Consider the following 27,229-nt stretch of genomic DNA (forward strand, 5'->3'; position numbering starts at 1 on the left):
TTCACACTATTATTCATTGGGGAAGTAGTTGTACTTAGTGGAGACAAGAACACATTTATCACAGAACTGTGTTTGAAGAACCAAATGTTTGGGGACTTCTACAGATTATTAAGCAAAGTGCATATCTGAGAAAGAAAACTTTAGCTGATGCAAGAGAGATAAAATAGTGACCTCTGTCTTAGTCTATCTTCTTATTTGATGTAAATGTGTTTACAGAGCTGGTATCATGAATGAAAAACAAAGAATCACTTATCTGGAAGATTTCAGAAATCTCAGAAAAACCATTCAGCTAACATTACATCTCAACTCTGGTTGGAGATACAAGAAACCTCTTAACTAAATATTCATTTTGTTTGTCCCTTAAGGAGTAATTTCAAATTTTAGAATTGTAATAAATTAAATACATTGAGTAAATTAAGATTCTGTGTCAAAAAAGGGTATAACACAAGAAAAAGACAATTTTTGTCTTCAGTTCAGTTCAGCCACTCAGTCATGTCCAACTCTTTGCGACCCCATGAACCACAGTATGCCAGGCCTCCCTATCCATCACCAACTCCCGGAGTCCACCCAAACCCATGTCCATTGAGTAGGTGATGACATCCAACCATCTCATCCCCTGTTGTCCCCTTCTCCTTCTGCCCTCAATCTTTCCCAGCATCAGCGTCTTTTCAAATCAGTCAGATCTTCGCATCAGGTGGTCAAAGTACTGGAGTTGCAGCTTCAACATCAGTCCTTTCAGTGAACATCCAGGACTGATTTCCTTTAGGATGGACTGGTTGAATCTCCAAAGGACTCTCAAGAGTCTTCTCTAACATCACAGTTCAAAAGCATCAATTCTTTGGTGCTCAGCTTTCTTTATAGTCCAACTCTCATATCCATATATGACTACTGGAAAAACCATAGCCTTGACTAGATGGACCTATGTTGACAAAGTAACGTCTGCTTTTTAATATGCTGTCTAGTTTGGTCATAACTTTCTTTCCAAGGAGTAAGTGTCTTTTAATTTCATGGCTGCAGTCACCATCTGCAGTGATGTTGGAGCCCCCAAAAATAAAGTCAGCCATTGTTTCCACCGTTTCCCTATCTATTTGCCATGAAGTGATGGGACCGGCTGCCATGATCTTATTCTGAATGTTGAGTTTTAAGCCAACTTCTTCACTCTCCTCTTTCACTTTAATCAAGAGGCTCTTTAGTTCTTCACTTTCTGCCATAAGGGTGGTGTCATCTGCATATCTGAGATTATTGATATTTCTCCCAACAATCTTGATTCCAGCCTGTGCTTCCTCCAGCCCAGCGTTTCTCATGAGGTACTCTGCATACAAGTTAAATAAGCAAGGTGACAATATACAGCCTTGACGTACTCTTTTTCCTATAGGGAACCAGTCTGTTGGTCCATGTCCAGTTCTAACTGTTGGTTCCTGCCTGCATAACGGTTTTTTCAAGAGGCAGGTAAAGTGGTCTGGTATTCCCATCTCTTTCAGAATTTTCCACAGTTTATTGTGATCCACACAGTCAAAGGCTTTGGTATAGTCAATAAAGCAGAAATAGATGTTTTACTAGAACTCTCTTGTTTTTTTGATGATTCGATGGATATTGGCAATTTGATCTCTGGTTCCTCTGCCTTTTCTAAAATCAGCTTGAACATCTGGAAGCTCACAGTTCACATGTTGCTGAATTCTGGCTTGGAGAATTTTGAGCATTACTTTACTAGTGTGTGAGATGAGTGCAATTGTGTGGTAGTTTGAGCATTCTTTGGCATTGCCTTTCTTTGGGTTTGGAATGAAAACTGACCTTTTCCAGTCCTATGGCCGTTGCTGAGTTTTCCAAATTTGCTGGCATATTGAGTGCAACACTTTCACAGCATCATCTTTCAGGATTTGGAATAGCTCAACTGGAATTCCATCACCTCCACTAGCTTTGTTCGTAGTGATGCTTTCTAAGGCCCACTTGACTTCACATGCCAGGATGTCTGGCTCTAGATGAGTGTGAGTGATCACACCATCGTGATTATCTGGGTCGTGAAGATCTTTTTTGTACAGTTCTTCTGGGTATTCTTGCCACCTCTTCTTAATATCTTCTGCTTCTGTTAGGTCCATACCATTTCTGTCCTTTATTGAGCCCACCTTTGCATGAAGTGTTCCCTTGGTATCTCTAATTTTCTTGAGATCTCTAGTCTTTCCCATTCTGTTGTTTACCTCTATTTCTTTGCATTGATCACGGAGGAAGGCTTTCTTATCTCTTCTTGCTATTCTTTGGAACTCTGCATTCAGATGCTTATATCTTTCCTTTGCTTTTCCCTTCTCTTCTTTTCACAGCTATTTGTAAGGCCTCCTAGCAAGAATTCTTTTGCTTGCATTGGTTGTGGCCTTTGTCATCTATTTTCATTGAATTTTAAGCATAGGTTATAAGTGGTCCTTAAAACTTTAATTTCTTCAATGATTGGAGCTGTCCTGATGCTTCCATGGTATGCTGCAGGCTCACCATCAACTCTTACTGCCAAAACACCTTTCTTGCTTCAAGGGATATTAACAATGTAGAATAGTGGATTTGGGGATTTCACAAAAAGAAAGTTTTAAACATGGGGGCAAATGTGCCGCTACACTGTACTGTGCTGTCGCTTCTGTTGTGTCTGACTCTGTGCAACCCCATGGACTGTAGCTCGCCAGGCTCCTCTGTCCATAGGGATTCTCTAGGCAAGAATACTGGAGTGGGTTGCTGTGCCCTCCTCCAAGGGATCTTCCCAACCTTGGGATCAAACATAAGCTTGTCAAATAAGATCCTTGTCAAAATGTTTTGTCTGTTATTACTATATTTTCTTTCATGAAAAGAACATCTTAATCCTGGAAATTTAGTAAGGAATGATCTTAGTCAAGAGACAGTCTATTAATTTGAATGCATATTCCATAATGAAAAACTCTTACACTGTGTTTATTTTCTCACTTCATAATGACTGGTAAAAAGTGTGTCATAGCCAATGCTAGTCTTCAAACTGGGAAAATTTGAGAATCCCTGAGTTAGATGATCAAGGCATTATTAGTTTGACAAAATAACATTAAAATGCTTAAATTTCAAAACATAACTTTAGAAATAGTTTTTCCCACAGGAACTCTACTTGGTGCACTGTGGTGACCTGAATAGGAGAGGAGGGGATACATGTATAAGTACAGTTGATTAACTTTGCTGTACAGTAGAAACTAATGCAACACTGAAGCAACTATAAAGTGAAGTCGCTCAGTCGTGTCTGACTCTTTGCGACCCCATGGACTGTAGCCTATCAGGCTCCTCAGTCCACGGGATTTTCCAGGCAAGAGTACTGGAGTGGGGTGCCATTAATTTAATAAATAAATAATTAATTAAAAATTTTAAAATGTTGCACTCAAATAGTTAGTTATCTTTCTTCTCTCCCTTCCTTGGACAAATGTTCTTGGAGCAACTATCTGGCCCAGGCCCTGTGGCAGATGCTGGGGAAAACTGAGTCCCTAACTCACAGGAGCTCATAGCCAGGGCTTCTGAGCTCATTTTAAAATACATTGTGCTATTCATTATTCCTCTGAATTTTCACTGTACAATATAAACTTAATTTTTTTTATTCCTTTTTTTTAACATCTAAGGAAATGGTGCTTAGGAGAAATGTGATCCAAGGAGCATGGGCTGCTGCTGTTTGAAACTGCAGATTTCTGAATCTCAGTCCAATCAACCCTAAATAATTCCAAACAGTTAGGAATTCAACATCAGCCTCGGTAGTAGCTCATATGCTAAATCTAGTTAGCAGTTTCAGAACCAGCTTTTTAAATAATTTAACCATTAAAATCTTTTCCTACCATAAATAATACATATTTATTGCCAAAATTAAAGTCATACAGGCACATCTGCTTAAACTTGACTGGAGATAAAACTATGAGTCCTGATAGTTGCTTCATATTTGACCTGAAGTAGGAAAGAGGGTAGAGTTTGGGCCAGACAGACTTGGATTCCAATCTGTCTCTAACTTGCATTAACACTATACCCTTGAATTTCTTATTTCCCCTGATTCATCTATTCCCCTTAAAAATGTGCTTTGAGTGACTTCTCTGTCCCAGGTCTGGTGCTGAGTATGGAGTAGAAGAATGAATAAGAAACCGTCCTTAACTTCTGTAGTTCACACTCCAGTGGGGACAGAGGGCATTTGAAAAATAAGCGGGCAGTGTATTGATGAGAGACTTCCCCAGTGGCTCCTGGGTTAAAGAATCCACCTGCAATGCAGGCGATGCAGATTTGATCCCTGGGTTGGAAGATCCCCTGGAGGAGGGCATGGCAACTCACCCCACTACTCTTGCCTGGAGAATCCCATGGACAAAGGAGCCTGGTGACCTACAGTCCATGGGATCACACAGAGTCTGAAGTGACTGAGCGTGCACATATAGATAAGTGCAGGGCACAACATTGGGAGGTTTTTTGGTTTTGTTTTGCTGCTGCTGCTGCTGCTAAGTCGCTTCAGTCGTGTCCGACTCTGTGCAACCCCATAGACGGCAGCCCACAAGGCTCCCCAGTCCCTGGGATTCTCCAGGCAAGAACACTGGAATGGGTTGCCATTTCCTTCTTCAGTGCATGAAAGTGAAAAGTGAAAGTGAAGTTGCTCAGTCTTTTCCAACTCTCTTTTCCAACTCTCAGCGACCCCATGGATTGTAGCCCACCAGGCTCCTCCATCCATGGGATTTTCCAGGCCAGAGTACTAAGTTGGTTTGTTTGTTTGTTTTTTGATGTGGACAATTTTTAAAGTCTTTATTGAATTTGTTACAATATTGCTTCATTTTTATGTTTGGGTTTTTAGGTTGTGCAGCATGTGGGATCTTAGCTCCCTGATCAGGAATTGATTGCATTGGAAGTTGAAGTCTTAACCACTGGATCACCCAAGGAAGTCTGCACATTGGGGGATTCAGAGAAGACCCCTACTTGATCTTAGAGAATTTAGATGGATTCCTGGAGAGGCAATCCTCAAGATGAGTCTTTTAAAATGAGTAAAAGTCATGGAGATGGAAGAGGGGAAGGAGGCGTTTCAGCCATGGGGGCTGCAGGAGCAAAGACATAAGCAGGGAAAGCACAGGAACCACGAGGAAAATGGACTTGACCTCACACTTGTCTGGTTTCAAAGCCTGAGGCCATCCCTCTATGCGGGGAACTTCAGAAATCTGGCTCTAGACCAGCAAGCTTCAGAGCTTATACAAAGTGTTCATCCAAATTCATTAACTACTTGGACAATAAGTAGGTATTTTGCAGGTAAATATCAATACTATATATGTAGATAGAAATATATAGTTATGTTCATATATGCCTTCTATAGAAATTATTTTTAAAGAAATAAAAATTCCCAATATGCGAAACTGCCGCAGACTAATGCAGAAATGTATCACCAGGTTAACTTTCTTCTTCATAGAACTTGGAATAAGTCTGATATTCTTTTCCATAATTTTAATTGTGGAATTTACTGGGAAATAGGATGATGTAATGTTGCTCTAGTCTTTTTTTTTTTTTTTAAAGATATGTAATATCTGCCAGGTACTCCATGTGTACTAAGCATATTCTGAATGAACACTAGCATAGCACATACCAATAAAATGACAGAGAATAATGCTAATAAAATGTATTTGCTGAGTATTTTTATGTGCAAGGCCGCATGCTAGGCAGTATCTCTCATGTAATGATTAATGGTCCAGTGAGACAATATTATTGTCCTTATTTTGCAGGTGAGTAATTCACTGGGAGCTTACAGACTTCATAAAGGGATTTTACGAGGAGAGGAATATGGAACAGAAGGTCAGGACCTGTCAAAGACAAATTTACCTTCTCTAAATGCTTGTTTACAGTTGGCCATGTACTCAATGACCTGTTTGAAACACTTTGGGAAATGAATATATACTTTATCTTTAAAAAAAAAAAACTTCAATTTGATTCTTACATTACTTAGATTATTTGAGTGCAACACTCAAAATATCTCTCAATACTGTTTTTTTTTTTGTATACTTTATAGTCTACTAAATTTAAAAACATAAATCACTCTTCATGAATCTTTAAACATTTCAGTTAATATTCACACTCTGATTGACAGTGTACAGTTAAACAAACTGATTCACCAAAATCCACAATTTATGGGAGTTTATATAGTTTGCTTTACTTTTTTGACAAAAATTATGACTCTCCAAAAATTGGATTATTGACTTCAAGAACCAAGTTTAAAATCAGGCTGGAACTTCCACTGCACTGATCTCTTAAGATGGCAATATTATTATTACAAAAAAATCAGTTCCGACAAGTTCCTTGCTAAAACATTTTTATTTTTATCTCTTCTTCAATGGAAATTTATTTGAATATTTCTCTTTGAGAAGGGAGTGGAATATGATACTGTTTTGAACGGACATTGTTTGGACTAGGAAATAATGTTCTATTGTGTTGTAACAACTGCTTTCTTTATGTTTACCATAATATCGTATGTCAAGTTCAAGTTCTTCTCGTGCATGCAACCAAAAGCTATTCCTACTGTGAATTCATTAGAAGACTATCTGGGAGTCATGAAATCCATGAGAGAATGGACAACTCAGTTTGGAAATGAATACTTGGGTATCTGTGGAATCTGGGAGGCATGAACTCCAACAACACCAAGAGCAGTCAGGTCACAGTCTCACCATATGAATAGAATGGAAACCCACATTTTTTTGTTTGTTTGTTTTCTGCTAATGATTCTGCTAAAAATAGTTGTCTTTTTCCCTTCTTTTAAGGTTCAGTTTCTAAAGAAAGACCTTCTGAAATTTTTAGTGTAGGTTTTCTACCCATCTGTTTAGTTAAGGGGAAAGGCAGAAGGCCACTCTCTTCCTTACAGTTTCAACAAATTATATCTAGTCTGGATGAGAAATTTCCCAAAGCTAATCGAATTCCAGTTGAGAAGCAGATTCTGGACAACCAAAAGACTAAAATACCTCTGCATGGAGGAATGGAAACTAGAATAAAGCTGCACATAGGGAAAGACAAGGTGAGCCTTTCTTCTTGTTTGCTGAAAGGATGGGTTACTGGTTGTTTTTTATTAAGAGTATTAAAAACAGAGGCTACAAAGAGAAATAGGCTATAGGGGATTTAGTACTAAGTCTAAAAGGTAGAATTATCTGAGTCATAAACTTGTTCCAAGAAAAATGTGGTCTCAATAGTCATTTAAAATAGATGGAAGACAAGGATGACTTATATCAACATTGTCAATGCTTAGTTGCTGAGTCGCTTAGTCATGTCCAATTCTTTGTGACCCACTGGACTATAGCATATTGCTCTAAAAATTCTGACTCATGAAGTACAGCAAAGACTGTAGATAAGAATAACTATTAGAAAAGAGATAAAGTTTAGCATTTTTTGAGGATACTATGACTGTATAATGAAAATCCAAGCAAGTCAACTGAAAAACTAGAATAAATTTTACTATACACAAGCAATAATAATTATATAGAAAATATGATGACTTTAAAAAGATATATTCATAACAGGCAAGACACACACACACGAAAGTATAAAACATCTAAGAATGTGTGGGAGCAAATGAAGAAAACCACAGAAACTTGCTATAAGGTATAGTCAGTCAGTCAGTTCAGTCACTCAGTTGTGTCTGACTCTTTGTGAGCCCATGAACCACAGTACACCATGCCTCCCTGTCCATCACCAACTCGTGGAGTCCACCCAAACTCATGTCCATTGAGTTGGTGATGCCATCCAACCATCTCATCCTCTGTCGTCCCCTTCTCCTCCTGCCCTCAATCTTTCCCAGCATCAGGGTCTTTTCCAATGAGTCAGCTCTTTGCATCAGGTGGCCAAAGTATTGGAGTTACAGCTTCAACATCAGTCCTTCCAGTGAACACCCAGGACTGATCTCCTTTAGGATGGACTGGTATAGAAAACTATCTAAATGCTTTTGTTCCCTTTTTAAAATTTAACAAAAATAGTTTCACAAGTAGAAGAGTCAAGATAGTTTCTGAAACCAGGAGTGATTAGGGACAACTTTCTTACCATATACTAAATGAAAAAGGTTTTCAAACTGCTTTTAAAATCTATGAGAACAAAATCTAGTCACATCAAGGAAACTAAATATACAGTCCTGAAAGAGATTGTAATAGATAGAAGGGTTTGTGAACAGAAATGCATATACAGGAACATGCATTTTTAAATTTTATTTAAAATTAACTGCCTCACCCTAACTTACCCATGAGCATAAGTCACAATTGGGAAACAAATAAATTCAAATCCGTGGTGCTGCTTAACACGATACAAATTACATGAAGTCTAGATTAGAAACAGTTCAAATGCAAATTGATATTTATGATTAAGAATGCTTGCTCACTTCTATTAGGGGATCTTACTTGAAATCACTATTTCTCCTTATTTTTCTTTTCTATATGCCATAGTAATAGACATGGGATACACTGTGTCCAATTATAGCTCTTCTTTGCCTCATGTTTAGCTGCTCTGATGAATAACTGCTTCTCTTTCAGTGTAGCTTGGCACCCAACAAGTGAATTTGCTTTATTTCCTACAGCTTGTATTTTGAGTCCTATCACACCAGGCATGACCTTGAAATGTGATGAAATCCTCCCAGACGTTTTTGTGGGCTTCAATAACAGGTGCTGTGTGCTTAGTTGCTCAGTTATGTGTCCAACTCTTTGCAACCCCATGGTCCTTTAGCCCACCAGGCTCCTCTGTCCATGGGCAAGTGGGTTGCCATGTCCTCCTCCAGGGGATCTTCCCAACCCAGGGATCGAACCAAGGTCTCCTGCATTGCAGGCAGATTCTTTACCATCTGAGCCACTAGGGAAGCACAGGTAACAGGCATTTAATTTAAGCTGTTCAAAAAAAAAAAAAAAAAGGAATCAAAATGAACTAAGTGGTCAACAGTGGGAAAATGGTTAAAAAAATTTTTGTGCATTCATACAATTTAACATTTTGCAGTCATTACAAAATGATGTTTTTAAGAACTTCGAATGATATGGTTCTTAAGTAAGCTATGAATGATATTTTTATTTTTATTTTGTTTCTATATATTATTTTTATTTTCCTCTATTTTCCAAATTTCCTACAAGTATGAAAATCAGAAAAAAACATTTAAAAAATGTAAACATCAATAGATTTAAAAATCAGAATATGTATTAATAATTAGTAATAAATAGCAAATTATGTGTAAGCAATAGTAATATTCAATGTACACTTTTAGTTGACTTTAAAAAAAGGCATATATATCCAAGCAAATGAATGACAAAGTCCTTCTAATTGCCATCTCCAAATGTAGCCTCTTAGTTTCCACCACGGAACAACTGAGTAAGGTACCACTGTCGGTTTCATGGCAGTTCGTGTAAGAGTAGGAAGTGTTCTTTAAAATTTTAAGTTCTTAATTTCTGGACTTGTAAAGCTTCAATATACATAATACGAATGGCAAATAAAAAGCAAGATGTAAGCATCATATCTCACTGTACAATCTTTGAACCAAATATTTGATAAAAGTCCCTACAATTGGCACATGTGGTTGATATTATGCATGTTCATAATGATCACCAACTATTTTGTAAAACACTCGAAATCAGTCCTTAATATTCATTGGAATGACTGATGCTGAAGCTGAAACTCTGATAATTTGGCCATCTGATTCGAAGAACTGACTCACTAGAAAATACCCTGATGCTGGGAAAGATTGAAGGCAGGAGGAGAAGGGGACAACAGAGGATGAGATAGTTGGATGGCATCACTGACTTGATGGACATGAGTTTGAGTAAGCTCCAGGAGTTGGTGATGGACAGGGAAGCCTGGCGTGCTGCAGTCCATGGGGTCGCAAAGAGTCAGACATAACTGAATGACTGAACTGACTGACTGAAATCATAATAATTCTATGGATTTATTCTGAAAATAATTTGCTCCTAGATGAATCTTTTTGGAAAATTTTACCAACTAGAATTATCTTTAGTGCTTTTCTGAACCAGGGGTAGAAAAATGCATAAATCATTGGATTAAAAGTAGAGTTCAAATAGCCAAACCAAATCAATGCATCGTTCAAAGTAGGTGGGATAGTATAGTCCAGGAAAGGGTCCATGACCATGCAGACAAAGAAAGGACACCAGCATGTTAAGAAAACTCCCATCACAATCCCTAAAGTCTTTGCAGCTTTCCTTCCTCTGCTTCGTGAAATTCCATTTCTCTCTTCCAACCCAATTTGAACCTTCTGCTTTGCATCATGAATTGATCTTGCCTGGCCTTTTGCTATGAAATATATTCTACAATAGATGCACAGCATAATAGAGCCAGGTATATAGAAAGAAGTCATAAAGGCCAGAACCCCAGATGTTTTGCTGAAGAAGACAGAGCAACTCCCTATGCAGTGACTGTGTTTATAATACATCTCTTCAGCTCCTTTGAAGTTTAGCTCCAGAAAGATCATCCCAAATGCAAAAAGAGCAGGAATACTCCAACTAATGAAGATCATCAGAGAAATAACCAAGATGTTGATCTTGGTTTTGTATCTCAGTGGGTCACACACAGCATAGTAGCGGTCAATGGAAATGAAGGACAAGTGAAAAATGGATGCTGAACTCAGCATAATGTCAGTGCTGGTGTGAATTTTACAGAAGACTTCTCCAAAAGACCAGTGGTGCTCAATGGATCTCACCATGCTATAAGGCATGACCAGGCACCCCAGAAGAAAGTCCACAGTAGCCATGGACTGAATGAGCCAATTATTTAGGGTATGCAGTTGCTTGAAGTGTGATATGGAAATAATAACTAGCAGATTGCCAACCACTGTGGTCAGAATTATGAGCACCATTAAACTGTACAGGGAAGCCCGGATGTCATTTGACCAGCTGCTTTTCACACAGGAAATATTAATTTTATTGTGGCAAAGGGACATCATTTCTTAGGACAATGCACTGGTTGTTATCTTTTCCTTAGTGGTTTGAGGAGTCTCTCTTCGAAATCCATGATCAGGTTAGAGTTCCTTCTCTTACTTCCATATATATATATCCCAGAAACCTGTGGGGGGAAAAAAGGAAATTATCAACAGTTTGATTCTTCTCACTTTTAATGCATTTACCTGTTACTTCTTGCTGAAAAATGATTATTTTGAAAAGAGGTTTTATTTCCAAGTTCAGTTCAGTAAGTTCAGTTCCTATAAGTTTTTTTTAACATCTACTTCATGTTAGTCACTGTGTTGGAAATGTAAAGCTGAATTATTAGTTTGACATATATGATTCTGTAATTCTGTAATACTCAGCTAAATTGTGGGGAACTTGCAATATATTTTGCAGTATATGTTTAATGTATATTATGTGTAATATATAACATTATGTTATATACTTGCATATTACAAAGATAAAAAGAGGAGGAGAGAGAGTTCAGAAGAACAAAGTAAATTCTGGTTATCAGTGAATAAGCTGTTATTATATTGGGAAAATGCTAGGAAATAGCAAGAAGTCTTAGAATTCCAGGAATCTACTCTCCTTTTCATCTCTTCTCACTCCCTCTGGGATGACAGTTTAAATCAAGACCACATAAGAATCTAAATTTATCCAAAACTGGAATTGGAGGAATAAAATAACTTTGCCAACAAAGGTCCGTCTAGTCAAGGCTGTGGTTTTCCCAGTGGTCATGTATGGATGTGAGAGTTGGACTGTGAAGAAAGCTGAGCGCCAAAGAATTGATGCTTTTGAACTGTGGTGTTGGAGAAGACTCTTGAGAGTCCCTTGGACTGCAAGGAGATCCAACCAGTGCATTCTAAAGGAGATCAGTCCTGGGTGTTCATTGGAAGGACTGATGCTGAAGCTGAAACTCCAATACTTTGGCCACCTGATGCGAAGATCTGACTGATTTGAAAAGACCCTGATGCTGGGAAAGATTGAGGGCAGGAGGAGAAGGGGATGACAGAGGATGAGATGGTTGGATGGCATCATCAACTCAATGGACATGGGTTTGGCTGGACTCTGGGAGTTGGTGATGGACAGGGAGGCCTTATGTGCTTCGGTTCATGGGGTCGCAAAGAGGGGGACACGACTGAGCAACTGAACTGAACTGAAAATGGATATTTTAATAAATTTGAAACATCTCTCCCCCTAGTCCCTTTCTGCCTTCTATTCCCAGGAGGAAACATATCAAATGCACCTGTAAGATTTATTTTAGTAGACACCCAGGCCCACTTTATGACAGAACAAACAGCAGACTAAATATATTTATATTACTTGAATTGTATAATGTTCAAATTATAATTGAAATTCACTAAATAAATGATGGATTTTTTTTGACTACAAAATTTATGTGCTCTCAACTAAACTAAAATTTAAAGTTTTTTTCTCACTATTGCCCCCTTTTCCTTCTTTATTTTACTTTTGTTGTTGATATATTAAAGGAATCAAACAATGTTTAGAATGTTTGCTAATAATTTCTACCAATTAAGAAAATATCCCTGCCTGGTATCACATTGAGCAGCTTCACTCAGCAGGAACTAGGGTCCAAATATAAGTAAGGGAAGGTGGGGGGAAAAAAACTGACTGCTCAGTTTTAGAAGATTATATTCATAGATGATGAAAGAGTCATCTGGCAAATTTGTATGCCTTGTTCTTCATTCCCAGATAAAAATCAAATGGCTTCCTCCTCATAACGATACATCTTGTTTTCAGAGAAATAAAGCCTGAAGCATTTTATCTGAGAAAGTATTGATAATATCAATGACACTTCAGAAGAATAATCTGTCTGGTCAACTTTAGAACTTTATGCATAAATTTTGTGCAAGTATTTTTAAATGTTATAATTTATTTTTTAAATGCTGCTGCTGCTGCTAAGTCACTTTAGTCATGTCCAACTCTGTGCGACCCCATAGATGGCAGCCCACCAGTCTCCCATCCCTGGGATTCTCCAGGCAAGAACACTGGAGTGGGTTGCCATTTCCTTCTCCAATGCATGAAAGTGAAAAGTGAAAGTGAAGATATTCAATCGTGTCCGACTCTTAGCGACCCCATGGACTGCAGCCTACCAGGCTCCTCCGTCCATGGGATTTTCCAGGCAAGAGTACTGGGGTGTATTTTTTAAATAGATTTATTTAAATAAATGTTCTATGATGATATTATGAGTTGAACACTTATCTAAGAACATGACATAATAGTGGTTTTCTTTTCTTCCAGCTTTAAGAATTTCGCTGGCTAGAAATGATTACTCTCTGTATTTACAAATTACGAAGTAGAACATACTATAGCAATACAGAAAGTTAATCTCTATGATATCTAGCTAGGCTTCCCAGGTGGCGCTAGTGGTAAAGAACGTGCCTGCCAATTCAGGAGACATAAGAAACTCCAGCTGGATCCCTGGGTCAGGAAGATCCCCTGGAGGAGAGCATAGCAACACACTCCAGTATTCTTGCCTGGAGAATTCCAGGGACAGAGGAGCATGGTGGGTTACAGTCTATGGGGTTGTAAAGAGTCAGACACTACTGAAGCGACTTAACATGCATGCTCTGATAACTAGTTAACTCAACAGTTCTTTTCAAATTATCTAATTACCTAATGTTTGAAAATGACACATGATTTTAAAATATATTGTTAGGCATTATAGTTTGAAGTAGATTTGTCTAGCAAGATGGGATTTCACTGGTAGAGTGTCCCCAACTTCCCAATAAAAGGCCATCAATGCTAATTTCACCATGCCATTTGTCCCTGGTTCCTTCAACTACCCATGTCTAATGGCTCAGACTTTCAATCCCATACTAGTCTGTACAATTACTAATGTGAACCTATCTCCTAATCAACTCATCCACTACCCACTCACAAACCCTTCCATGTATTCCGTCTGGAGCTCATGGTCATCACCCTATTTCCTCAGGCTCTTTTTAAAAAACTTCCCTCTCTTTGTTCTAACTGAAACTTTCTTTCCCCTGAGGATATCTCTTTCCCTACATCCTTATCAAAGGTAATTGTTTCCTCTCCTGCATCCTTGGCTATCTTTTCTATTACAGGACTTGGAGGAAAAACATGTCCTCTTGTACTCATTGACATTGCAAACCATTATCCCTCCTTCCTTCCTAACTTCCATCCCTTGCAAACTTTGAAGCTCTGTGTTCAGACTATACCTCCTCTTGCTGCAGACTTCAGACTTCAAGTCATTTTTCTATATCTTGAAGATGTTAGCTCCTGGCCTACTCTCACTTTCTCCAAAGCTACTCCTGCTAAAATTCTTCATAATTTTCTTGTCCACATAAATGATTCAGTAATGGACTTTTTTTTTTAAACTTTACATAATTGTATTAGTTTTGCAGCTCCTTACTCCTCTGTCTTCCAACAAGCATGTCCTCCACACGTTTTCTCTGCATAGCTATCTTACTTTCTTATTTAACTAAAGACACCAGATATGTACTTATGTTCACATTAATACAATACAGAGTTTAACTTTGCATTAGACATAATTTGTTCTCTTCCTATAAATCCAAAACCTCAAATTAACTTAAGAATCTCTTAATTTTGATGACCTAAATCCGATGCACTATTATATTCTGTGTACCATAGTAGAGATGCTCTCAGGTATAGTGTGTTTATCTTATCATAATATTGCTGGAGATGATTTTCTCTCTTATCTATCAGTCTATGCTGATGTCTCCACAAACAGATGGATTTTGCCATTCTTCCTGTTACTTACAGATGGAAACAATTTACTTGCAGGGATGTCCCATCTGGACATTCCATGCTGCTTCTGCTTAGTCACTTCAGTCATGTCTGACTCTTTGTGACCCAATGGACTGTAGCCCACCAGGCTCCTCTCTCCATGGAATTCTCCAGGCAAGAATACTGGAGTGGGTGGCCATGCCCTTCTCCAGGGGATCGTCTCGACCCAGGGATCGAACCCAGGTCTCCTGCATTGCCAGTGGATTCTTTACTATCTGAGTCATCAGGGAAGCCCAATGAGTCATAATTTAAATATTTGGAAATCCTGTGCATGACTAAAAACTGAATCACTGAACTTGCGAATCAAGCAGAGGAATATTACATACTCTAAGCTAAAAGACAAACAGAAAGGCAGTCATTCTTTTTCAAGATATTATAATCAAATGCCTTCCTCCTGTCAGGCACTATGTGCTGAGGCAAGAATGGTGAACAGACACAATGAAATTCCCTGCTCTTCTGGAACTTACATTCCAGTTGAAGGATCAGTCAGTTCAGTTGCTCAGTCATGTCCGACTCTTTGTGACCCCATGAACTGCAGCATGCCAGGCCTCCCTGTCCATCACCAACTCCCAGAGTTTACCCAAACTCATGTGCATCGAGTCGGTGATCCCATCCAGCCATCTCATTCTCTGTAGTCCCCTTATCCTCCTGCCCCAAATCCCTCCCATATCAGGGTCTTTTGCAGTGAGTCAACTCTTCGCATGAGGTGGCCAAAGTATTGAAATTTCAGCTTCAACATCAATCCTTCCAATGAACACCCAGGACTGATCTCCTTCAGAATGGAATGGTTGGATCTCCTTGCAGTCCAAGGGACTCTCAAGAGTCTTCTCCAACACCACAGTTCAAAAGCATCAATTCTTTGGCACTCAGCTTTCTTCACAATCCAACTCTCACATCCATACATGACCATTGGAAAAACCATAGCCTTGCCCAGATGAACCTTTGTTGGCAAAAGTAATGTCTCTGCATTTCAATATGCTATCTAGGTTGGTCATAACTTGCCTTCCAAGGAGTAAGCGTCTTTTAATTTCATGACTGCAATCACCATCTGCAGTGATTTTGGCGTCCCCAAAAATAAAGTCTGACACTGTTTCCACTGTTTCCCCATCTATTTCCCATGAAGTGATGGGACCATATGCCATGATCTTAGTTTTCTGAATATTGAGCTTTAAGCCAACTTTTTCACTCTCCTCTTTCACTTTCATCAAGAGGCTTTTGAGTTCCTCTTCACTTTCTGCCATAAGGGTGGTGTCATCTGCCTATCTGAGGTTACTGATATTTCTCCCGGCAATCTTGATTCCAGTTTGTGCTTCTTCCAGCCCAGGGTTTCTCATGATGTACTCTGCAGAGAAGTTAAATAAGCAGGGTGACAATATACAGCTTTGACATACTCCTTTTCCTATTTGGAACCAGTCTGTTGTTCCATGTCCAGTTCTAACTATTGCTTCCTGACCTGCATACAAATTTCTCAAGAGGCAGATCAGGTGGTCTGGTATTCCCATCTCTTTCAGAATTTTCCACAGTTTGTTGTGATCCACAAAGTCAAAGGCTTTGGCATAGTCAAAAAAGCAGAAATAGATGTTTTTCTGGAACTCTCTCTTGCTTTTTCGATGACCCAGTGGATATTGGCAATTTGATCTCTGGTTCTTCTGCCTTTTCTAAAACCAGTTTGAACATCTGGAAGTTCATGGTTCATGTATTGCTGAAGCCTGGCTTGGAGAATTTTGAGCATTACTCTACTAGCATGTGAGATGAGTGCAATTGTGCAGTAGTTTGAGCATTCTTTGCATTGCCTTTCTTTGAGATTGGAATGAAAACTGACCTTTTCCAGTCCTGTGGCCACTGCTGAGTTTTCCAAATTTGCTGGCATATTGAGTGCAGCACATTCACAGCATCATCTTTCAGGATTTGAAATAGCTCAACTGGATTTCCATCACCTCCACTAGCTTTGTTCATAGTGATGCTTTCTAAGGTCCACTTGACTTCACATTCCAGAATGTCTGGCTCTAGGTGAGTGATCACACCATCATGATTATCTGGGTCGTGAAGATCTTTTTTGTACAGTTCTTCTGTGTATTCTTGACATCTCTTCTTAATAGCTTCTGCTTCTGTTATGTCCATACCATTTCTGTCCTTTATTGAGCCCATCTTTGCATGAAGTGTTCCCTTGGTATCTCTAATTTTCTTGAAGAGATCTCTAGTCTTTCCCATTCTGTTGTTTTCCTCTATTTCTTTGCATTGATCACTGAGGAAGGCTTTCTTATCTCTCCTACTCTTCTTTGGAACTCTGCATTCAGATGCTTATATCTTTCCTTTTCTCCTTTTCACTTCTCTTCTTTTCACAGCTATTTGTAAGGCCTCCCCAGACAGCCATTTTGCTTTTTTGCATTTCTTTTCCATGGGGATGGTCTTGATCCCTGTCTCCTGTACAATGTCATAAACCTCCGTCCATAGTTCATCAGGCACTCTGTCTATCAGATCTAGTCCCTTAAATCTATTTCTCACGTCCACTGTATAACCATAAAGGATTTGATTTAGAAGAGTAGTGGTGTGCAATGCTAAAATTTGGGCTTTCCTGGTGGCTCAGTTGGTAAAGAATCTACCTGCAGTGCAGGAAACTAGGGTTCAATCTCTGGGTCAGGAAGGTCCTCTAAAGAAGGAAAATTCCATGAACAGACTAGCCTGGCGCTGTCCAGTCCACAGGGTCACAAGAGTCAGACACAACTTTAGCAACCAAACTACCGTCACCAAGAATAAAAGCAAACATAGTGAATAATATTATCTAAATAAAGATTTAGTTTATGTCAAAAAGAGTTATGACAATATGACACAATATAATGCTTTCTAAAAAAATTTTTAAATAGAAAAAAGTAAATTTCAAGAAAACACTTAATATTGAAATTTAAATTTTCAGCTATTTCAATAATCTCTCGTTGTAATCAAAGTTAGTGAGTAGCTGTCAAGACACTTCTTGCTGGATCCTAAGATGCAAAATTAATGATTTAATTTTGGAAAATTTCTCCAACTTCATGTTTTAAATTTTAAAATTCCAAGTTGCTTTACCCAGCAAACGTTCAGTGTGATGGTTTTCATAACAGTAACAAAAGTAAAAAGTAAAATCATCTAAACGTATATTAGACACATAAACCTCAGTAGATACATGTTCAAAAAGATGGCAAATTGGTGGAGTTGACTCTTTTTATAATAAGACATAGAGAGATGTCCATGAGATCTTGTCAAGTAAAGAAAAATATGCAGAGTGTTTTAAAGTAGCATGCACTTGAACACACACACTTGTATAAAAGCATGAAGCATAGGCATGGAATAATAGCTCCAACTGCTCAAAGATGGTAAGTTTGAAATTCATTAAATAAATAAATAAATAACAAAATGGGAAAAAATATCAATTTTAGCATTAATTTTTCCTAGGTGAAATAATGGATGAGTTTTACTTTCTTCTCTATAATTTTTACATTTTGCAAGTTTCCTACTATGAAATGCTTCATTTTCATTTTCAGAAAAAAATATTTAATAAAATTAAGTAGGTTGTGAATTGTTTCAAATGAAACTTTAAATGAAACTTTCAAAAAGCTATTGATAAATGATTATTAATAAATTATATTATTTGTGCTTCATGTGTTTGTATAATTCTTCACCTGAGTAAAGAATTTATTATGAAAAATCACACTTTTGCTAAATTTCTTAACTGACCCATATGCTGTTTTTGTTCTGTTATACAAAATTTGGAATCAAAATTAGAAATGGACTTGATAATAATGTTATTCACAAATATGTTTGCAGCTCTGTAATTTATCTAGTGTTTGTTAAAATAATGGAAGTATTTTTGAAAAATATTTATTTTAAAAGAAAGAAAGAGATAAAAGACAGGATTTCCAAATATTTAAGTCATAACTCATGGGGTCTCTAGGTGGAACATCCCTGGAAGCAAATTGTTTCCATCTTTAAGTAACAGGAAGCATGGCAAAATTCATTTGTTTGCTTAGGCATCAGCATAGACCAATAGATAAGACAGAAAACAATCTCCACGATATTATGATAAAATAAACACACTATACCTGAAAGCGTCTCTGCTGTGTTACACAAAAGATAATAGTACATCAGATTTAGGTCATCAAAACTAAGAGATTCTTAAGTTAATGGATCTAATACATGGCACATATAAACACACACGCAGAGGTACACATATTAAAGCACAACATCATTCAGAAATGCACCAGCATTTTCCCCACCAAACAGTATTTGCCACAAATAAGCTTTTAGTTCTGCAGTTTCATATATAATAACAATAAGATACAATTTAATTTGTAATCTTGAAAATTTTCCATGAATACTCCATTATTACATTAAAACTAGCCAAACACAACACGGAATTTCCTTCATTTTACAAGGAAAGAACATTTTTTAAAAATTCTTTTTCGAATTTTCTAGCCACCCACAGGTGAATTTTTAATCAAGGTGAAATATTTTGAAAAGCTCATATAAAGTAAGCTATTTAAAATATATGTAACTATTTTTATCCTCTCCTACTAAAATGACAGTAGAGAATCTTTCCATCAAATAACCCTAAATGTTAATATATTTGTAAGTACGAAACCATTGATAACTCTTACTCCCTTGAGCATTCTCCCTGTAAAAGATCACCTGGGCCTCCCGGCTAATCTCTGGTTTACAAGGCTGTTCATTGTGTTCAGACCTACCTTCTCAGGAAAGGGTCACAGAGCAAGTGGATAAGCAGAAACACTACCTTTGGGAGGAGGCCATCCTCACTCGTGTCCTGTACACCTGCTGCTGGCTTGAGCCACTGCTGATCAATGATAGACTGCAGTTAATGCAGACAGAATGACGCACATATTAACATCTGGAAAAGATAAGCTGATAATAAATCTTTCTGAAACAGGTAACAGTATACTATTGAGAAAAATAGGTGAGAGGTGTGTTTATTCTAAATGAGCACCAGGAAGCTAGCAGTGAGCAAATTAAATAGAGAAGGTAAATATCACTGTTACTTTAAAAAGTATCTCAAGCATGAGCCACCAGGAACCACAGTCATGGATGTTAACGGCATATAAATGAAAACAAATGTCCATTAAGACTGCCTTAATTGTTGATTGATTTGAAAGAAAAAAATACTCCTGTATTAGGCATCTGTACAAAGGAGATAACTAGCACTAAAAAGCAAAAACAAAACCCCCCACTTTCAAAATAGATGACTTGTACTTGATAAAGGGCTGTTTTTAGAGATTAGACTGTTTTTAAACCTAATAACATAACTAGAAAATAATTTGAGTTTTAAATCATGGTAGGAAAAATGCATTTTAGCTCATGACTCAATACATATATAAATATGCATTCATAACAGAAGCAATGCTGTCATTAAAAATACCCTTACCTCATTCAATTCACTCTAATATTCTATTTTATTCAATTTCACTTTTTTAGCTGAGTGGGGTTTGTACCTCAATAATGTTACTAATCACAATTTTAAGAAAACCACTTTAGAGATGATACATATTTAGCCCACCCATTTTAAAATTGCTATATATAGAACTTCCAAAATGACCTTCTTTCAAAACAAGGAGCCAGTGCCTTCAACATGGCAAAATAAATGGGTGAACAGTATAGTTTCTCATCTATTTCTATCAATCTGTTATTCTGCCATAGGAAATCATAGAATCATTATGACAGCTTGATTATTGGTTCCAGTTCTCATTCTTCTAGTATCTCCACCTTTGTCTTTGCTTCACTTGGAATGGAAGGCCCCGCTTCCTGTCCTTTGAATTTGAACTTTGCCATTTAGCTTGTTTTGGCCAAAAGGATGTAGACAGAAATAAAAAGATGCCAGTTCCAAGCTTAGTCATTAAGGGGACTCACCTGTTTATGAATGTCCTGTGTCATCCCCATGAGGAGAACACACCCCAGCGAAGTCCACTTCTCCAAGGAGGTTGAGGGGCATGTAGAGCAAACTGGGGCATGTAGCTACCCAGCATTTGCAGAGCCATCCTTGCTGACCCTACTGATTCATGCACTGAAGTGGCTATTATTTTAAGCTACTGAGTTTGGGTTTTTTTTTTTTTTTTTTTTACACAGCATTTTCATAGGAATAACTAACTGAGTTAAGTTGTATTTCTGAAAGAAGCTACTGAGATCTATTACCCATTCTCTTCCCTGGAGAAACGCTGACACCAGAGAAGTACTGACACCACACGATGGGCCACCTATGATCTAAACAGCCATTAACAAAAGCTGCAACCATACAAAGAAAGAAAGTGTAAAATGAAAATTACCCTTTACTAGATGAAGATGACCTTTTACTAAGTAAATGTAACTCCATCTTCAGAAATTCCTGTATAAAAGGTTACTCAGCCATTAAAAAGAATACATTTGAATCAGTTCTAATGAGGTAGATGAAACTGGAGCCTATTATACAGAGTGAAGTAAGCCAGAAGGAAAAACATAAATACAGTATACTAACGCATATATATGGAATTTAGAAAGATGGTAACAATAACCTGGTGTACAAGACAGCAAAAGAGACACTGATGTATAGAACAGTCTTATGGACTCTGTGGGAGAGGGAGAGGGTGGGAAGATTTGGGAGAATGACATTGAAACATGTAAAATATCATGTAAGAAACGAGTTGCCAGTCCAGGTTCGATGCACGATACTGGATGCTTGGGGCTAGTGCACTGGGACGACCCAGAAGGATGGTATGGGAAGGGAGGAGGGAGGAGGGTTCAGGATGGGGAACACATGTATACCTGCGGCGGATTCATTTTGATATTTGGCAAAACTAATACAATTATGTAAAGTTTAAAAATAAAATAAAATTAGAAGAAAAAAAAAAGGTTAAGAAGTAACACCCAAGTTTATTTCTTATTAACAGTACCTAGAAAATATTATTCGTAGTTCCAAAACTAAGGCCAATGTGTGCCTAATTCACATATATACCTGTCATTTTGTGAATGAGTGAAAAAGCACAATATCTCATGTACTGGAATTTATTAAGTTCCAGGAAATTAAAGATCTTATCTGCTTTGTTCATTTCTGTCTCTCCATCATCTAAAATAGTGCCTTCACATCATAAACATTCAATGCACATTTGGTCTGTGAACATCGGCTTCCTAATTATAAAATGAAGGATTGGTTGATTTCAGTTCCGCCACTGAATGACTCACAGTGAAGACAAGATCCGTGTCTCTGGCCACACAGGCTACCTGCTGATCGTTCAAGTGGGGCACTCTTATAGAATTCATGAGCTCCATGAAGACAGGGAACATATATGCTCTTTCCACTGCTTTATCCTTAGGACCCAGAACATAGTAGGTGCTCAATAACTACTGATCAGTTGACTGAGATTTCTAGCAGATTAGATGAATATTCACATTGGTAGCACAAGAAAAGTCATAGCATGTGGTATTGATTTGGAAGGCAGCAACCTAGTGGTAATAGTTGAAGCTGAATCTGTGGTGGAGGATTAAAAGGAGAGACAGTGAGGAAGAGGGAGGAAATGAGCTGAAAATAAGGTGATAGGTTAAAGAAGTTGCCATTAGGGATTTTGAAGCAATTATCAGTGGATTATTATGGACTAGAGGGAGGAGGTCAAAGGAAAGCTAGATTCATGAGACTAGAAAGATAGTGTGTGTTAGTTGCTCAGTCATGTCCACCTCTTTTGTGACCCCATGAACTGTACAGCCTGCCAGGCTCTTCTGTCCATGGGATTTTCCAGGCAAGGATACTGGATTAGGCTGCCACTTCCTTCTGCAGGGGATCTTCCCGACCCAGGGATCAAACCCAGGTCTCCTGCATTGCAGTCAGATGCTTTACCATCTGAGCTACTAGGGAAGCCCAAGAAAGACAGTGTGCATGGTGAAAAAATAGAAGTAGCTGGATTAAACTTTTTTGAGACATATGACAGTGAAAATAAGATGAAATAGAATATTATTAATATTATTTTGAAGAGATGAAAAGTTCAGGGAAGTATAAGGGCAACTACAAATTCAAAATAAAAGACTTAATTCTCCTTTTTGAAAATCAGGGAAGAGGCTCCCTTCTCTCCCTTTTCTTAGAGCACTTACTTTAGAAAATGTTTAAGTTCTTTCTCTGTCTCTATGAAATATATGTAAATCTTTTTAAAAGCAAAATAAGCTAACTCTTGCCAGCTTTATGACACAGGAGTGTCTTGCCCAAGGACCTGGGAATCACTCTTTGAAACATAATTCTGGAAGATGATGCCACTAGCCCTTAGTTTCTGTGGACTGGTAGGAGCCTAACCTCAATGAACACTTCACTCCAAAGATGAAAGCTATCTTTTGTCATAAAGAAGAGTTTATATTTCCTCTGAATAAAGCCAATTAGTTAGCACAGATGGTCACCCCAACTACCAAGTGAATTTGAATAAACTGTGCGTGACAAATGATGCTTTCAGTCCTTTTTCTTGAGGGCTGTTATTGTTTATCTTGAGCACAGGTATGTATTAGTCAGGGTTCTCAGAAAAACTGAACTAGTGGGTTGTATATACATACATATACGGACAGATTATTATACAGCATGTGTGTGCTTAGTCGCTCAGTGGTGTCCACCTCTTCGCGACCCCATGTACTGCAGCCCGCCAGGTTCCTCTGTCCATGGGGATTCTCCAGGCAAGAATACCAGAGTGGGTTGCCATTTCCTTCTCTGGGGGATTATACAGCATTCACTCCTATAATTATGGATGCTGACAAGTTTCCAGATCTGCAGGGTGAGTTGGAAATTTGGAGACCGAGGAGAGTCAGTAGTGTAGTTCTAGTCCGAAGGATGACAGGCTTGAGACACAAAAAGGGTCCATACTGCAGTTGGAATCCAAAGGCAGAAAAAAGCCACTGTCCTAGTTCAAAACCAGCCACGCAGGAGGAATTCTCTGTTACTGGATAAAGGTTCGCTTTTTGATTCTGCTTAGTCCCTCGACAGATTTGTGGTTACCAGAGTTGGGGGAGGGGAATTGGATGAAAGTGGTCAAAACTAAAAAACTTGCAGTTATAAAATAAGTAAGTTCTTGGGATATAAAGTACAACATGATACATGTAATTAACACTGCTGTATGTCATATGGACTTACCAGGTGGCTCAGATGTGAAATTTCCGCCTGCCAGTGCCCAAGACACAAGAGGTGCAGGTTCAGTCCCTGAATCGGGAAGATCCCCAGAGGAGGAACTGGCATCCCACTACAGTGTTCTTGACTAGGGGATCCCATTGACAGAGGAGTGGTGGGCTACAGTCCATGGGATTGCAAAGAGTTGGACATGACTGAGCACGCATGCATGTATGTTGTATATGAAAACTGAGAAAATCCTAAGAGTTCTTACCTCAAGAAAAAAAATTATTTCTATTTCTTTAATTTTGTATCTATATGAGATTATGAATATGTATGAAATTTATAGTGAAAAACACTTCATAATTTATGTAAGTCATATAACTACGTTGTACATCTTAAATTTGTACAGCACTGTGTGTCAATTATATCTCAACAAAACTGGAGTTAAAAAATAAAGTCAGTTCATCATACACACATACACAGATAGTGTGAAGGCCGAGAAACAAAGTGCTACTTCAAATATTGAGATCAGTTCAGAGCCTTAAGGATAGACCAAATGTTAGCAGGTTTAATAAATCTCTTAAAACTCCATTCAGACAATAGACTGACTCATTAATAAAGTCATCCTGATGCAACTAGCTCTGAATATCTTCATAAATATTGTAGGAAGGATCTTTGGATGGGTTGTTTGTATATACATTGTTTGGCTACCACAAATAGAAGAATGAAAATGTAATGGGGCACATGGCTTATACACTTTAGAAAGGATAGTTTTTCTTTCTTAAGTGATATTAAGACACCACACCTTGAGTGTTAATTTCTTGCTAAACATGAATCTCTGACCCAGATATTATGTTCACATGTATCTATTTTTGTGGGATATAGGTTTTTATACTGAATCCTTCCTCTTGTGCCTGGGTCCAGCCCCAGCAGGATCCAGGGGTACCCTCAGGATGACGGCCTAGGCGAAAGTATAGCAAAGCAGAGAGAGAGAGGCTTGATCTTCCTTGATTAACACAGAAAGCCAATAAAGCTCCTGGCATGGAACTTGCTCTGTTCACGGAGGCCGCAGGTGCCCTCTTGGTGGGGTGAGGACGCAGGACGCCCCCTCCCTGGTGAAGATGCAGGGCGCCTTCCCAATCGGGTCTTAGAAACCCAGGCAAAGAAGTGAACTCAGAGAGCCCCTGTGCCCCAAGGAGTCATCTTGAAAGAAGAACAGAGAGAGAAAAGGAGGGAAAAGGAAAAAAAGAACGACATGGGGAGACCAAGCTTTGGTGAGAGAGGCCCATAACTTTATTTTCAAAAGGAACTTTTATACCTTGACTTGTACATAGAAGGAAATGAAATATGCAAAGTCATACAGAGTCAGCCCAAACACTACATCTGTTTTGTCTTTATCAAAACCAGGATTTTTTCTGCATATCTTTCCCATAAACAATGTTGTGTACATTATCTTCTGGCCTTGGAGGCCTGTGGACATTTTATGATCCTTTTTTGATAAAGGCTGCTCAACCAGAAAACTTATTTTCCCTTGAAGTGTTTTTTCTTTATATTTCTAATCTATGTCAGCCTCAGAAAGTGCTAAACAGAGTTACATTCTCACAGAGCAAAGACGTAGTAAGTTACAACAAAGAAAGAACCAATTAGCTCAAAGGTCTGATGTGGTTAATTGCAAGGCTGCTCCTTGTTTTTCTTACATTCCAACTATGTTAACCAATGCACTCCCAGGTGCACAGTGGGTAAGGGATATGGGCACTTGGCAGCAAGCATTGGCCCAATAATGAAACCCCACACCAGCACTACTCTAATAGTCTTTAACTCTTTGAAAGGCTCTATATTTTTAGAATGTTTTAGGCTTTCCATGTCTCTCACAGTAGGGAGGCTGTGAACAGTCACATGCTTAGCTGCAAGAGTCTAGATAAACCTGTCAGGCAAGCTAGAAAGCCATCAGAGGGGTTTGAATTGAAACACTCTTATCATGTCCATTAACTAAAGCCCTAAGTTGATTTTTTCCAGAGAAAGATGGTCGGGGATAGCCACCTGTTAATGTCAGAAGAGTTGGTGAAAGGCACAAAATAGTAAGACAAACAGATTTTGGTTTTGGGGTGGATGCTCGAGCAGATTCAGGGGGTCCCTTGAGGCCTGATCCGCCTTTGCCTGTCAGGTCTCTTCCGCATGACCTTTGTCATGGGTGGGATCTCCCTTGGTGGCTCCCGGCACTCTTGCCTCCCAAGGACCCTAGAATAGAGTGACCCAGTATTAAACAACTTCAATCTTCTCATTTTTTTCCCCTCAGAGGAGAGGGGAGGAGGAATAAACTAGGACCCTGTGGATTTCCCACATAATAGTGGATTTCCCACACTGTGCTACTCTAGACTTTCCCTTGCATCTTAGGACCTATTGAAGGCAAACCATAAACATACTGCTCCTGGGGACACAGCCTAAGCTTGGTTACTCTCAATAATAATAATAATAAAAGGGAAATAATAAGGAAGAAGAGGAGGGGCAAGAAGAGAGATGAAGAAGGAAGAGGAGAAAATGTGAGTGGAAGAGGAGGAGGAAAAAAGAGTAACAGGAGGGATAGAAGAAAGAAAGTGGAGGAGAAACAACATTTCCTGAAACAGTACCAGTCAATGAGTGAAGAGCCTTATGAGAAAGCTCTAATTTATTTCCATAACAACTCTACAGTAATAGATACTATCTTGATAATTGCTTCACAAAGGAAGGTTATGAGAATTAGATACCTTAATTTATACTAAGGGGCAGCAGTGGATTTTGATTCCAGATTTGTCTGACTCCAGAGTTTCAGCTCCTAACCACGATGAAGAATTTGGGGGAAAAAAGTTTGAGTGAAGGGTTTTCTTTTCTATAGCTGATTTCTCCCTCAGCCCCTTCAAACAGCTAGATAGCAAAAACTGAGATAACCACCCTATTGAGAACTTTGCTTAACATTCATAAGTGTTATGAATAAGTGGACAAGTGAATCATATCATTTACAAGTTAGGACAGGTAATGTTGCAACAAGTTCAGTTAAGACTTTTAAAATGATCTTCATTAAAAAAAAAAAAAAGGCAGATGAGATAATAACATACTAACAGTAATTTGGGGGCTTCCCTGTGGCTCAGATGGTAAAGAATCTGCCTGCAATGTGTGACACTGGAGTTTGATCCCTGGGTTGGGAAGATCCCCTGGAGATCTTCAACCCACTCCAGTATTCTTGCCTGGAAAACCAGTCAATCCTACAGGAAATCAACCCTGAATATTCATTGGAAGGACTGATGTTGAAACTGAAGTTCCAGCACTTTGGCCAGCTGATGTTAAGAACCAACTCATTGGAAAAGACCCTGATGCTGGAAAAGACTGAGGGCAGGAGGAGAAGGGGTGACAGAGGATGAGATGATTGGATGGCATCACCAACTCAATGGACATGAGTTTGCACAAATTC

The 27,229-nt window shown here is 38.4% G+C and overlaps 1 protein-coding gene across 1 annotated transcript; it reads right to left on the reverse strand.

Moving 5' to 3' along the window:
- Window positions 1-6,272: 6,272 nt before the first annotated feature.
- LOC133254035 (trace amine-associated receptor 1) lies at window positions 6,273-21,056 on the reverse strand. Its single transcript, XM_061428019.1, has 3 exons — window positions 19,721-21,056; window positions 19,459-19,572; window positions 6,273-11,022 (listed from the first exon to the last, which is right to left on the reverse strand). The coding sequence occupies exon 3, from the start codon at window positions 10,901-10,903 to the stop codon at window positions 9,893-9,895; it is 1,011 nt and encodes a 336-aa protein (XP_061284003.1). The 5' UTR covers window positions 10,904-11,022; window positions 19,459-19,572; window positions 19,721-21,056; the 3' UTR covers window positions 6,273-9,892.
- Window positions 21,057-27,229: the final 6,173 nt, after the last annotated feature.

The sequence above is a fragment of the Bos javanicus genome, chromosome 9 (genome assembly GCF_032452875.1).
Source record: "Bos javanicus breed banteng chromosome 9, ARS-OSU_banteng_1.0, whole genome shotgun sequence".
NCBI classification, from domain to species: Eukaryota; Metazoa; Chordata; class Mammalia; order Artiodactyla; family Bovidae; genus Bos; species Bos javanicus.